Source organism: Esox lucius, chromosome 17 (assembly GCF_011004845.1).
Source record: "Esox lucius isolate fEsoLuc1 chromosome 17, fEsoLuc1.pri, whole genome shotgun sequence".
NCBI lineage: Eukaryota > Metazoa > Chordata > Actinopteri > Esociformes > Esocidae > Esox > Esox lucius.
Genome location: NC_047585.1, coordinates 26973317 through 26987755, shown reverse-complemented (window position 1 = coordinate 26987755; position 14439 = coordinate 26973317). Strand labels below are relative to the sequence as shown.

The window sequence follows — 14439 nt, the reverse complement described above, 5'->3', positions numbered from 1 at the left end:
TTGAGATGTGTGCAAACTATTAGTTCACATGGTCTCTTTCAACATCTGAGGGCAGTAGGGTAAGGCAAATAAACACTATTGTTTAATGACTGCCTGCAATCCTCATCCTCATCCTGCGCCAGGTAACAAGACCTGATGCCTGTTAAGCTCTCCATTCTATGCCAGTAAAGACACAAAGCAACAGTGTAAAGCTGTAAGATTTTAATTTTGGTCACATGACGGTGAGAAAATGTGTTTTCAAGTACAAAAATCTCAGTGCGGTAGAAGTGCAACGGTAAAATCCCAAAAGCTATACGTTTATTTGAAATTTGAATGAGAAAATCAAGAACATCCCTTTTTAAGCCATTCTTGACAAACCAGGAGAGCTTGAACTCGTTAAAGGGAAAAATAATGCAAACTTTCATTATCCAGACCGTCTCGATTTCTAATCCACCATCCCTTTACAAGCTCTGTGGCATTTGCCTTTTTTACCCTTCACTTTTGCCCTATGCCTCATTCTAATCGGATCTATCGGTTCCCATGGGAACGACAGAAAAAGCCCTGTCCAATCCCAACTTGATGGCACAGCGTCAAGTTTAACGTCGAGGGAATTAGGGAGGGCTAACACCCGGGAGAGGACGGCATCTCTTAGTTCCCAAGCAGTGACCGTGCGTCTCCGTGCCAGTATACATCTCCAGAGCCCTCTTCCTCCAGCCACCGACCACGGACTGAGGCCAGGACCCCACTGTTTCCAGCCCCCCGCCTCTACCTCCCTCTGTGCCTGTCTTCCAGTGCACCCCTCAGACGCCGGGAGCGGCCGGCTGCACTTCCGTACCACAGAGGATCGTGACCTGAAGTGAGGAAGAGTTCAACATGGGAAGTGGAGGAAGTGTCGAAGACAAGGCGTTAGCCGCCAAGTCTAAGGAACTGGAAAAGCAGCTGCAGGAAGACGCAGACAAAGAATCCAAGACGGTCAAGCTGCTGCTGCTTGGTAAGGAGCGACGGTGCTTGTACAGCCTTCTCCTGAAAATACAGACAAGTAGAGCGGGACCCTCATCTGGCTTATGGTTTGATGAGCTTAGCCTGGCCGATCCGCAAAGGAGGCATACTGTAGCAGTGTGAAGAAAAAAACTCTATTGATGCATCTCATGTTAGGAAACAGAAGGAAATATGTTGGTTAGAGAAGAGAAAGAAACAGTTTTTGGAGAAGTAGTCATATTGTTTTTGTTCTAATGAAAGTTGGGTAGAAACATTGCACAGTAATTTATATTTTTAGGTGTACAGCATGTAAAAGAGGAATTTGGTTTTGCCATGAGGCAGCCATTCAAACCTCAAAGTTGTAATTATGTGAGAAGTTCTGAATATTTTTGTGTGAGTTATTGTAAATTCTTCAACAGTCATTCATGATCTCTTGATTGATGGGCCTCGACTGTAGAAGTTATGTTATAGTTGGAGTCTAGAGGATACATCTCTGAAATCAACAGAATATGGATTGCAATGGGCTTCTCTCAGTGTGTTGTTTTGTTTATTCAAAAACAATCTAAACTTATTAAGCCTATTCAATCAGGATTCTTGCAATATATAAGTAATATATTGCAAGACATTAACAATTAGTTATATTTAAGTAGGTAATAGTCAGTTCTACATTGATGTTCTGCCTTCGCCTATTTACAGTAATTCCACATTTAATGTTAATTGACATGTTGCTGTAACACGACCTGGATGCAGACAGATAAGCAAGTCACGCTTCAAGCAGCTTATATTAAAACAGATAAGCTCCAGATTGACTGCTGCTGTTATCTCAAGACTGATCAGAGGGCATGTGGGGTCAGAGGTGGTAAATACCATTTCAGCAGACTAAAACAATAAATGTTCTCATAACGACAACATCTGTATTAGTTCTTACTGAAGTATAGTGTCCGACGTCATTCAATGTGTTTCAGCAACTATAAAGTTATTAGCAGCAAATTGTTTAAAATTTAACATGTGGATATATCACTACTAAAGGGAAAGTTGTGGCCTTTTGTTACTTTAATAGACATTTCATTGTTTGAAAAGTTTGGCAAGTGGGAAATCTATAGCAATTTTCAGCAAGGAATTAGATTATTGATTGATAGCATTAGAAGAGCTTTATGTTGCCTGGCTTCTGACTGTCTTTAGAGGTGGCCTCAGATACTGTATGCAGAATTTCCCTCAATACCAAATGTAAATTAATGAGCAGTAGATTGCCATGAGCTCTAGATATAAATAGTTTTGTGAGAGTTCAACGGCAGGATTTAGGCAGCTTTTCCCATAGGATCATGGTAACCCAATTATGCTTTCTTTCCTGTCTTAGACTCCGTTAGACTCCCTGTAATAATTTCCCGAGCACCAGTTTACATCATGATCTCACTCTCCAACATGATTCATCACATATTAACTAAGGGCCAATGACAAAGTTTAATTGACTGGGCCACATAGAGATACTGAGCAATACAGCAGTTCTGTAACAAGTTCCAACCTAAGAAAAGGTTGCAGAAATTATAGGACTACCAGAGAACCACAGAAAAGTCAAGCATCATATCAGGGCCAGAAGCATCAGAAGACATTAGAGGACTACCAGAGAAACACAGAAAAGTCAACCATCAAATCAGGGCCAGAAGCATCAGAAGACATCAGAGGACTACCATAGAAACACAAAAAAGTCAACCATCAGATCAGGGGCCAGAAGCATCAGAAGACCTTAGAGGACTACCAGGGAAACACAGAAAGGTCAACCATCAAATCAGGGCCAGAAGCATCAGAAGACATCAGAGGACTACCAGAGAAACACAGAAAAGTCAACCATCAGATCAGGGCCAGAAGCATCAGAAGACATCAGAGGACTACCAGAGAAACACAGAAAAGTCAACCATCAGATCAGGGCCAGAAGCATCAGAAGACATCAGAGGACTACCATAGAAACACAAAAAAGTCAACCATCAGATCAGGGGCCAGAAGCATCAGAAGACCTTAGAGGACTACCAGGGAAACACAGAAAGGTCAACCATCAAATCAGGGCCAGAAGCATCAGAAGACATCAGAGGACTACCAGAGAAACACAGAAAAGTCAACCATCAGATCAGGGCCAGAAGCATCAGAAGATTTCAGAGGACTACCAGAGAAACATAAAGGTCAATCATCGAATCAGGGCCAGAAGCATCAGAAGACATCAGAGGACTACCAGAGAAACACAGAAAGGTCAACCATCAGATCAGGGCCAGCAGCATCAGAAGCTCATTAGGATCAATTACAGGAACCAATTACTATCTGGGCCATAGATCATCCTATTAACAACATTCATTGATAATAGCGAAGACAGGACATCCACTTGATTATACATGCAGATGTAGTGTCCTGTACACAAAAACCCTTGACTCATCTGTTTACCCTCCTCACTAAATGTGAATGTGGGATTTTTATAGTTACACCATTTGTTAATATTTCTGCATGACGGTTTGTATGAGGTTTTGATTTCTGATGTTAAACAATGTAGTAGCTAAGGTTCTAAGTTGAACTTGGCAGAAGGCAGCACCCTAGTTCAATGGGTCATTTTGGCCTATTATATCAACCTATTATATTGTTCTATTTGAACAAGATGTACAGTAGGTGATCAAGATTTGTGCATTAGAGTTAGAAATTGTTGCAGATGTTATTTAAAAGATGGAGAAAAATGTGGACTTTTGAGCAGCATGAAACCTTGATGCCCTAGAGGCAATTGCTTACATCAAAGAGGCACAAGTAGAGCATGGATTAGTAGAGACATGTGTTAAAAAGGATTTGTGTTAATTCCTTAAAGCTTTACCTGTACATTAGTAGGAAAAGAAGAGTGCAAAAATTAATCAGTTGTGATAACTGACATGAAATCAAGAAGAATGGACGATACTAAATAATACTGGTCCAACCACTGACAGCTACGTTTGGACCAGTATTATTTAGTATTTATTTCAGAAAGAACATTCTACTGGAGATATTTCAAGACATGGCAAAGTAGGCCTATCTTTGAAGGAATGGCCCTATGTCGGAATATCAGGCATGCCTTTGAAAAAGAAAAACTATGCGGGAGATACAGAAATGTGTAAATAAGGCTATGAGGACAGCCCCAGGCCCACTGGCCGACGTTATGGAAGAGAACCAAAAGAGAGGACACTATCCCAGGAGCTGGTTAAAAGATGAAAAAATCACAACTCCTCCTGGACTGACATTTCCACAGTGACGTCTTCACTTATTGGACGATCCTCTGAGAGGCTTTTCAACCCCAGGCCTCCTTACCCAAGGCCTCTCAAATCCCTCCATTTAGCCCTGAGCTAATGAGGTCACTGTCTTCAGCTAAACCATTGGGACAGATGTCAATCACATTAGGCATCAACCTTTTCAAATACGCCCAATGGAACATTTTAAAGAATCATCAATGGCCCCTTGAGGTGACGTGGAGAATTACAACACAGCATGTGTTGACAATCTTGTTCGATACTCAGAAGGAAGTGAATCTTAGTAGTATTATGTCATACTTCACTGCTCACCAGTCTGCTTTATGGCCCATTTCTTGTGTAATATATCCTGTTGTTTTGTCACTGACCATGCTTTGCTATTACTGTTGTTACGATTCAAACAAAGGGTTGAACCAGGATGTGGGTTTGGTGTGAAATAGAAACGATAAACTAGATGGTTCCAACCCAAATTTTTTAGATTGGTTAAAAGCCTTGATAAATGACAATGTACACCACATTGTATGACAAAAATAAAAAATGTTCTGTTAGGTTGGATTGGTAACCACTTTATTTTGGCAATAATGCACCTCAGATGATAGTGATTTATTAACAATACACCACAGCTAAGTGCTATTTTCAGACACTATGCATTGTGTTGTGCGAAAACATATTTTAGCTGTATTATATTAACAAAAGAGCACATCCCCTCGTGCCTTATTGCTTTATTACCCCATAACATGGGCATTGGACTCAACTCACAGTAGGAAATTAACAATTACATGCAGTAACAAAGCATCCTCATCACACGGTCTAGAGAGGACCAGACACGGTCTAGAGAGGACCAGACACGGTCTAGAGAGGACCAGACACGGTCTAGAGAGGACCAGACACGGTCTAGAGAGGACTAGATGTTGGTGGAAGTGAAGATATGGGCAAAAACTGAGGTTCCACTTTTACTATGTCCTGTCATTATAGATATTTTTACACATCTAGGCCATTGATTTCTCTTAAATGAACAACAGGGAGAATAAGTCCATTGTAACTTATCTTATTTTGTTTTAACAGGTGCTGGTGAGTCTGGGAAGAGTACAATTGTCAAGCAGATGAAGTGAGTATAACAGGATAAACAACCTTGACACACATTGCATCTCTCATTCCTCCATCACATGCAGAGAACCTTGTTGAAATACTCAATGTGGAAAGCATGTGTTTTAAAAGTTGGACTAAGTGTATGGCTCATTATCATAAGGAGAAAACAGAAACGGACTGTTACAGAAAAGGTTATGGAGGCTACAAAGTACATATTATTTAATATACCCATCATGACTATTAAACAAAACGCAGTATGCCTTCTACCAGCCCTGCCTACTAGGCAGTGGTTGTTGGTACCATATCTATTATATCTATTAAGGTTTATCTGAAACTGGATTTACAACCGGCTTCTTTTCCTGGGTAGAATTCTCCATCAAGGTGGTTATACCAAAGAAGAACAACTGGAATTCAGGGCAATCATATATGGTAACATCCTGCAGTCTGCCCTGGCCATCGTCAGAGGCATGGAAATGCTGGGCATTGATTTTGGGTCACCAAAAGGAAGTGTGAGTCTCACTGCAATCTCCAACCCATTCAAATCCACACAACAGACATTCACTGAGACATACTGATAAGACACTGAGACATCAGCAGAAATCAGTAGTTGCGCATGTTGAAACAACAACCGAAATGTTAAGGTAAATAGCGTGTGAAATGATCAAGTAGCAGCAAAAACAAACTAGTTGACTTCACGGTGCAGGAAGATGGGCAGAAGCTGTCCAACCTGTCAGACTCCATTGAAGAGGGCACCATGCCCCCTGAGCTGGCCGATGTCATCAAGAGGCTGTGGGCTGACAGTGGTATCCAGGCTTCCTACGAGAGAGCAGCGGAGTACCAGCTCAACGACTCTGCCGGCTAGTGAGTGTCACAGAACCTGTCATACATAGCCTGTCATAGTCTTATCATTCAGAACATTGAGAGGTCACGTCTTTAACGGTGCAGGTCAAGTGTGATTGTAAGTTGGGGCAGCGGATGTATGCTAAACCAAAGTCTTGCTCAACAGTTACCTTACTGAATTGGACAGAATCACAAAGGCTGATTACCTGCCAAGCGAGCAGGATGTGCTGCGTTCCCGAGTCAAGACCACCGGTATAATAGAAGAGCAGTTCTCCTGCAAAGAGCTACACTTCAGGTAAGGCGACAAGAGATCAATAGCAGTCTCCCGTACAGCTTTACAGTATGTATCACATGCTTTCCTGTAGCATGTGATTTAGCACAACTCTCTCAGTGCAGCCATATCTAACATCTCCCTTCTGTAACCCTCTCTTATGACAGGATGTTTGATGTGGGCGGCCAGCGGTCGGAGAGAAAGAAATGGATCCACTGTTTTGAGGGCGTGACCTGCATCATCTTCTGTGGAGCGCTCAGTGCTTATGACATGGTGCTTGTAGAGGATGATGAAGTGGTGGGTATATCTCTGTAGCTGTTCTCAGACAGTTCCACTAGCTGGTCACAGTTGTTCTCAGACAGTTCCACTAGCTGGTCACAGTTGTTCTCAGACAGTTCCACTAGCTGGTCACAGTTGTTCTCAGACAGTTCCACTAGCTGGTCACAGTTGTTCTCAGACAGTTTCACTAGCTGGTCAAAGTTGGGATTTTCTATAACAAGAGAGAACTCCCTCGGAGTGGCACTTAATTTTGTACTTCGGTACAATTTACTTGATTTCTTTTTCCAATATTTCTCGAATATGACCTGGATTACTCAGTCCCAAATAGCCTTCACATGCTAAACTTTCCAAATTACTGAGTGAAGAATATTATTCCATTATCACCTCAAAGTCCTTTGCCAGACCTAAATTCAAACTCTTAACACATGTAGAGAATCTTGTGTGCATTTTGTTGTGTCCTTGCTGAAGACAAACAAGTACAGTTAGTACACTATTATGAACTGGGTAATTTAAGTGGTTGGTGCTGCTTGGCTGAACATTGTGGAGTATCAGACTTTATACCATGGGGGTCCTTTTCATTACACATTGAGTGCCATAGTCAAATATCATGCCCTTTTGCTATTTTGTTTAAATCTATCTGAGTGAAGCTTGACGTGAACAACTTCCTCCTCTTCTCCACAGAACCGTATGCACGAGTCTCTTCACTTGTTCAACAGTATCTGCAACCACAGGTTCTTTGCCACCACTTCCATTGTGCTCTTCCTCAACAAGAAGGATCTTTTCGAGGAGAAGATCAAGAAGGTTCACCTCAGCATTTGCTTCCCAGACTACGATGGTAAGAAAAACCACAATAAGATGCAGACATTTTCATAATCTTCAATAGAGAAGGAGTAGGAACCGCTGCCTGTTTACCCCCCCCCCTCTAGGTCCTAACACATACGATGATGCCAGCGCCTACATCGGGAAGCAGTTTCAGGACCTGAACATGAAGAAGGGTGTCAAAGAAATCTACTCCCACATGACCTGCGCAACGGACACAAAGAACGTTGAGATTGTGTTTGGAGCCGTCACGGACATCATTATCAAAGAGAACTTAAAATCTTGCGGTCTGTTCTAAGCAGATACACAAAGAGGTGCAGTGGTTCTATTTATTTTTATTTATTTGTTTTTCAAACTGACACTGGGCCTGTACACAAGCACACTTCCAGTAAACATTAAAGGTTCAAATACACTTGACTCAAAAAAATAGGGGAAATTGTCAGCATCTTACTGTTTTTCAATGATGATGTTACCACATTATTATTTTTGTTTCTTTTCCCAGATTTTCTTTCCCCCCTCACCCTTTCATTTGGGGTCATGTTGATGTTGAGCAGGACGAACAGAAGACACAGCAAAGGTTTTGTCACGCCAGAAGACCCTTCAGACCCTTCTATTCTACACTATCCCATTCCTTTTTTCCTAACTCCCTAACTGATGAGTAATGAATGCAAATACTAAGAAACAGCCCGTAAATTACTCCAAAGGGAGGCAACACATCTAGTCAGACTAATCGAACAATGCCCCTTCCAGAGACAATGTGGAAAAGGATCACCTTTAGATGGAAAAGTGGATGAGAAGTCAGAAGAACAGCAGAATTGACATGTTTATATAGAAATGTTCTTAGTTATTCAGGGTTATTTCTGGCTCTTTATGATTGGTTTTTGTTGAGGAAAGCGTGTCCAAAGCTGCTTATGGACTCCATTTGATACATTTATTAAAAGGATACGTTTTGAGACTATCCATCTTACTCAACACGGTCAGAGTGAATTCCTTTCCAGGAACATTGTTCTTGTCTCATGATTTATAAACATTTTATGTAGTTCTAAATAACACAAATTAGAACTCTGTTTGGATATGCCTAGCAACTGTTTTACACCATATGTACTACAGTAAAAAAAAAAAATAATCCTTAGCAATTTGGATCAGTGAGTTCAAACAGCCAGGCCTAAACTGGCAGTTAAGAAAAAGTACCCTCAAAACAAGTTAGCAATGTATTTTGTAAATACAATAGCATAGTGGACCATATATATTCATATTCAAATATGTATCAAAAATGTTCAACATCAGTGACATGCTTAGTGATGTACATGTAATACTTCAGTTTGACTACTGACAAATTAATCTGTAATTCTGACCTGTCTTGTGAAAGATAGACACTGAAAATAAAAAATATACATAGAAATGGCCATTAACTTATGTTATCATTCCTATTTTATTTTTTTTACATTATGCTGTTAAAGCATTGATTTGATCAAAATCAGCAAAGAAGAGCCAAGAGTAGCGTGAAATGTGTACATACCTCCCCTCTCTCGCCTCTCATGATCAACAGTCAAAGTCATGTCTGAATTCCAACTCCTGTGTAGGAAACAATTCCGAAATATTGCACTCCGATGCGTTTGCTCCATTTATGTTGTCTGTGGATCAGTCATAAAGGTTTGTTAAATAAATCAAGACGGGCAGCATTATAGACAGATTTTTTATTGACAACTAGACCCAAGTTCCTATGCTGAATTAGGTTAACTGGTTATTGATTAAGTTGATACTCACATAGGCCATTTTATATGAAAACTGAGCATTTGTTGAATAGACTATTGAGTGACTTGTTCAAGTTTATCGTTCATTTGAACAGCTATTAGTTCCTTAGAATGGCTTGCAAAGTTCTGCAAAATATCACGGGCAGGATTCAAATGCAGCCCTCCAGCTTATCAACCAACAACTTTGTCTCACCTGTAGGCAGGGCCAGATTAAGGACCGGGCAAATGGGGCCAGGGCCCAACGGCCTCTGACTATTAGTGTCCTCGGGATACAAGGCACCCCAAGGCCGCTAAGGTTCCGATGTCCTTGAGATAATTTACTATGAAATGTAGCTAGACCAAAAGTGCTTCAATATGTGCATCCTTCAGTTCATCAAGTGCCCCCCTGACAAACAGGGCTCCACCACAACCCATACCAGGGCCCCTAGACTCCACTTCAACCCATACCAGGGCCCCTAGACTCCAATTCAACTCATACCAGGGCACCTAGACTCCACTTCAACCCATACCAGGGCCCCTAGACTCCAATTCAACTCATACCAGGGCACCTAGACTCCACTTCAACCCTTACCAGGGCCCCTAGACTCCAATTCAACCCATACCAGGGCCCCTAGACTCCAATTCAACCCATACCAGGGCCCCGGATCCACCTCAACTCTTACCAGGACTTTAAACCATACTAAGGCCCCTCCTCCACAACCTACACCTCTATATAGCCTCTAACTACCAGCTTGTGTTGGATATTAGATCTATTTTATCATGTAATATATACAGTAAATTTATATTCAACATTTTCATGAATGTGAGCGAATACTAATAAGCAATAATATTATTGACCATTATTATTGGTGTTTAGAGTTATCATTTAGGTGTTTGCTAAATGTAATTTGTGATATTTTCCCTTAATATTAACTTGATAAAAAAGGATTATTTTCTAAACATTTAGGCAATATTAAAGTTTCAGATTATTATGACTTGAAATAATTACTGCACATTTCCTAACACCAGGAAAGTTGTGCAAACATTATGCTGAAAAATATGGTCGGCCACTGTTACTACTATATTTCAAAAAATTTAAAGAAGCAAGACAGGTGATATTACGGAAAAGTCCCACTAATATCAGACATTTTGTGTGCAAACACTGTTAATTTGGGGGTGGGGGCTGTGGAGGATTCCAAAGATGCCTGTGCCCAGGGGCCTCATAGTATGTAGATCCATCCTTGTCTGTAGGGAATTATAGATTGGAAAATTATACGTTTTGGAACACTGTAATTAATATCATATATTGATTTTTGAATTATATGATAGATACAGATTTATAGAATCTATATACACTCATCTAAAGGATTATTAGCAACACCATACTAATACTGTGTTTGACCCCCTTTCGCCTTCAGAACTGCCTTAATTCTACGTGGCATTGATTCAACAAGGTGCTAAAAGCATTCTTTAGAAATGTTGGTCCATATTGATGGAATTGATGGAGATTTGTGGGATGCACATCCAGGGCACGAAGCTCCCATTCCACCACATCCCAAAGATGCTCTACTGGGTTGAGATCTGGTGACTGTGGGGACCATTTCAGTACAGTGAACTCATTGTCATGTTCAAGAAACCTATTTGATATGATTCGAGCTTTGTGACATGGTGCATTATTATCCTGCTGGAAGAAGCCATCAGAGGATGGGTACATGGTGGTCATAAAGGGATGGACATGGTCAGAAACAATGCTCAGGTAGGCCGTGGCATTTAAACAATGCCCAATTGGCACTAAGGGGCCTAAAGTGTGCCAAGAAAACATCCCCCACACCATTACACCACCACCACCAGCCTGCACAGTGGTAACAAGGTATGATCCATGTTCTCATTCTGTTCACGCCAAATTCTGACTCTACCATCTGATTGTCTTAACAGAAATCGAGACTTATCAGACCAGGCAACATTCTTCCAGTCTTCAACTGTCCAATATTGGTGAGCTCGTGCAAATTGTAGCCTCTTTTCCTATTTGTAGTGGAGATGAGTGGTACCCGGTGGGGTCTTCTGCTGTTGTAGCCCATCCGCCTCAAGGTTGTGCGTGTTGTGGCTTCACAAATGCTTTGCTGCATACCTTGGTTGAAATGAGTGGTTATTTCAGTCAAAGTTGCTCTTCTATCAGCTTGAATCAGTCGGCCCATTCTCCTCTGACCTCTAGCATCAACAAGGCATTTTCGCCCACAGGACTGCCACATACTAGATGTTTTTCCCTTTTCACACCATTCTTTATAAACCCTAGAAATGGTTGTGCATGAAAATCCCAGTAACTGAGCAGATTGTGAAATACTCAGACCGGCACGTCTGGCATCAACAACCATGCCAATTTCAAAATTGCTTAAATCACCTTTCTTTCCCATTCTGACATTCAGTTTGGAGTTCAGGAGATTGTCTTGACCAGGAGCACACTCCTAAATGCATTGAAGCAACTGCCATGTGATTGGTTGATTTGATAATTGCATTAATGAGAAATTGAACAGGTGTTCCTAATAATCCTTTAGGTGAGTGCACAGTTGTCTCATAAGTTTGCATACCCTGGAAGAAATAGTAACAATTTGGGCAAGTTTTTGAAAATATGACTGATCACGCAAAAAAGTATTTTATTTAAGGATAGTGATCATACGAAGCCATTTATTATCACTTAGTTGTTTGGTTCCTTTTTAAATCATAATGATAACAGAAATAACCCAAATGGCCCTGATCAAAAAAGTTTACATACCCTTGAATGTTTGGCCTCGTTATAGACACACAAGGTGACACACACAGGTGAAAATGGCAATTAAAGGTGAATTTCCCACTCCTGTGGCTTTTTAAATTGCAATTAGTGTCTGTGTATAAATACATCTTGGAAGTGCCTGGGTTGTGTGATAGAGCATCCTGATTATCGATCTAACGGTGCTTATTGGAACATCCAAACACTTTTTTTTTAAATATTATTTTGTACCCTTTCATAATATGTATGTCATTACTTAATCTATTACTTGTGTATAATTGATGTTCATTTCCCTTTAGATTCACAACCTGACCAATGACACTTCCACAGTAGGGTTTCACATATGCTGTGCATTCAAAGATCCACTTCTACACAACACTGATGTAAAGAGTGGTTATTTGAGTATTTCTGGCCTTTGTCAGCTTTAACAAATCAGGCAATTTTTTTCTAACCATTCTTATTAACAATGGGTTTTCGCCCACAGAACTGCTACTTAATGGATGTTTTATCCCACCATTCTCTGGAAAGGCTGTAGAGTGTAATCTTTTACAATTACCAGGGCATGTACGAGAAAATCTGTCTGATTAAAACTGGTTCGTTGTTTGATCGTCAAGCAGAGCCTTCCTCCAGATACACACAAAAATTCCAAACGGACCACATAATTAAGACATAGCAATGACCACCCAACTCCTAACTCCATAAACCTGTTTGGTGAGAGCTGGACAGGAATCTAAATGCAAGGAAAAAACGCTCTGAAAGATCTGAAGATTTGTCAAAAATGGTCTCCCCTTACTGAGCTTATATAAAGCATCAAACATTAGAATAATTAGGGTACCCCTTGGCCAAGATAACAGCACTAATTATTAAATACAGAGGCAGCAAAACATGAACATTTTTATATAAATTAATGGTTAGATTTAGCTAATTTTGAGGGTAAGATCAATCTGATAAACAATCTAATATCAACCAAGAGGGTCACTAATTCTGGATAACACTATCTAAGATCTGGAAAACTCTGAATGATGTTTTTTGGCATAGATATATTTACAACATTACACTGATTCGCCTAAAAACAAGCTACTGAAAACAAGGTCACATTTAATCAAGTAATAAAATGTTGAGTATACACTGAACAGCCATAACATTATGACCACCTGCCTAAAATTGTGTAGGTCCCCCTTTTGCTGCCAAAACAGCTCTGACCTGTCAAGGCATGGAATCCACCAGACCTCTGAAGGTGTGCTGGTAGGTGTATCTGGCACAAAGACATTAGCAACAGATCTTTGAAGTCCTGTAAGTTGGGAGGTGGGGCCTCCATGGGTCGGACTTGTTTGTCCAGCACATGTTACAGATGCTTAATTGGATTGAGATCTGGGGAATTTGGAGGCCAAGTCAACACCTTGAACTCGTTGTGTTCCTCAAACCATTTCTGAACCATTATTGCTTTGTGGCAGGGTGCATTATCCTGCTGAAGGAATACATTTGCCATGAAAGGATGCACATGGTCTGCAACAATGCTCAGGTAGGTGTTACGTGTCAAATTAACATCCACATAACTGTCAGGACCAAAGGTTTCCCAGCAGAACTTTGCCCAAAGCGTCACACTGCCTCGGCCGGCTTGCCTCTTTCCCGGAGTGAATCCTGGTGCCATGTGTTCTCCAGGTAAGCGACGTGCATGCATCTGGCCATCCACAGATGTAAAAGAAAATGTGATTCATCCATCATCTTCCATTGCTCTGATGCTCACGTGTCCAATGTAGGTGCTTTCGGCAGTACAGGGGTCAGCACGGGCACCCTGACTGGTCTGCAGCTACGCAGCCCCATACACAACAAACTGCGATGCACTGTGCGTTCTGTCACCTTTCTATCAGTACCAGCATTAACCTTTTCAGCAATTTGAGCTATAGTGGCTCATCTGTTGGAATGGACCACACAGCTTTCGCACGTGCGTTAGTGAGCCTTGGCAGCCCAGGACCCTAATCATCAAAATTTGGCCCTTGTCCAAGTCACTCAGATCCTTACGCTTATCCATTTTTCCTACTTATAACAGATCAACTATGAGGACAGAATGTTCACGTGCTGCCTAATATATCCCACCCACTGACAGGTGCCATGATGACGAGATTATCAGTGTTATTCACTTCACCTGTCAGTGGGCATAATGTTATAGCTGAAGGAACAAAACATGACTCTGAGACCAATAAGGTCAACCAGTAAAAGACACTAAAAATAGAATTACTTTAAGTTTGAAAACTAAGGTTTGAAATTATTTTAACAATTTAACATGCATTTTTATACTGAAACAAAAAGCTGTTGTGGATGTGGTAGAAATGTTCTTCTTCTATAGTACAATAATATCATAATGCTTATTCTAAGTACAATCCAGTCATTTAGTAAGGCCATTGTGTCTTTCGGCTCTGCTCACTTGTAGGTACA

General features: G+C 40.9%; 1 protein-coding gene across 1 annotated transcript; it reads left to right on the top strand.

Annotated features, from left to right (window-relative positions):
- The first annotated feature begins 602 nt into the window (after nt 1-602).
- LOC105017142 (guanine nucleotide-binding protein G(t) subunit alpha-2) lies at nt 603-8918 on the top strand. The gene is made up of 9 exons (XM_010881512.3): nt 603-970; nt 5274-5316; nt 5665-5806; nt 6001-6158; nt 6304-6432; nt 6576-6705; nt 7369-7522; nt 7614-7820; nt 8009-8918. Exons 1-8 carry the CDS (start codon nt 853-855, stop codon nt 7802-7804), a joined length of 1065 nt encoding a protein of 354 aa, XP_010879814.1. The 5' UTR covers nt 603-852; the 3' UTR covers nt 7805-7820; nt 8009-8918.
- The last annotated feature ends 5521 nt before the right edge of the window (nt 8919-14439 follow it).

Excerpts from the sequence above, each read along its gene's own strand:
- LOC105017142 (XM_010881512.3), top strand. The coding sequence starts at position 853 with ATGGGAAGTGGAGGAAGTGTCGAAGACAAGGCGTTAGCCGCCAAGTCT. Across the intron at positions 5,807-6,000 it reads TTGGGTCACCAAAAGGAAGT|GAAGATGGGCAGAAGCTGTC; the intron begins GTGAGTCTCACT and ends TTCACGGTGCAG. Across the intron at positions 6,159-6,303 it reads CTCAACGACTCTGCCGGCTA|TTACCTTACTGAATTGGACA; the intron begins GTGAGTGTCACA and ends CTTGCTCAACAG.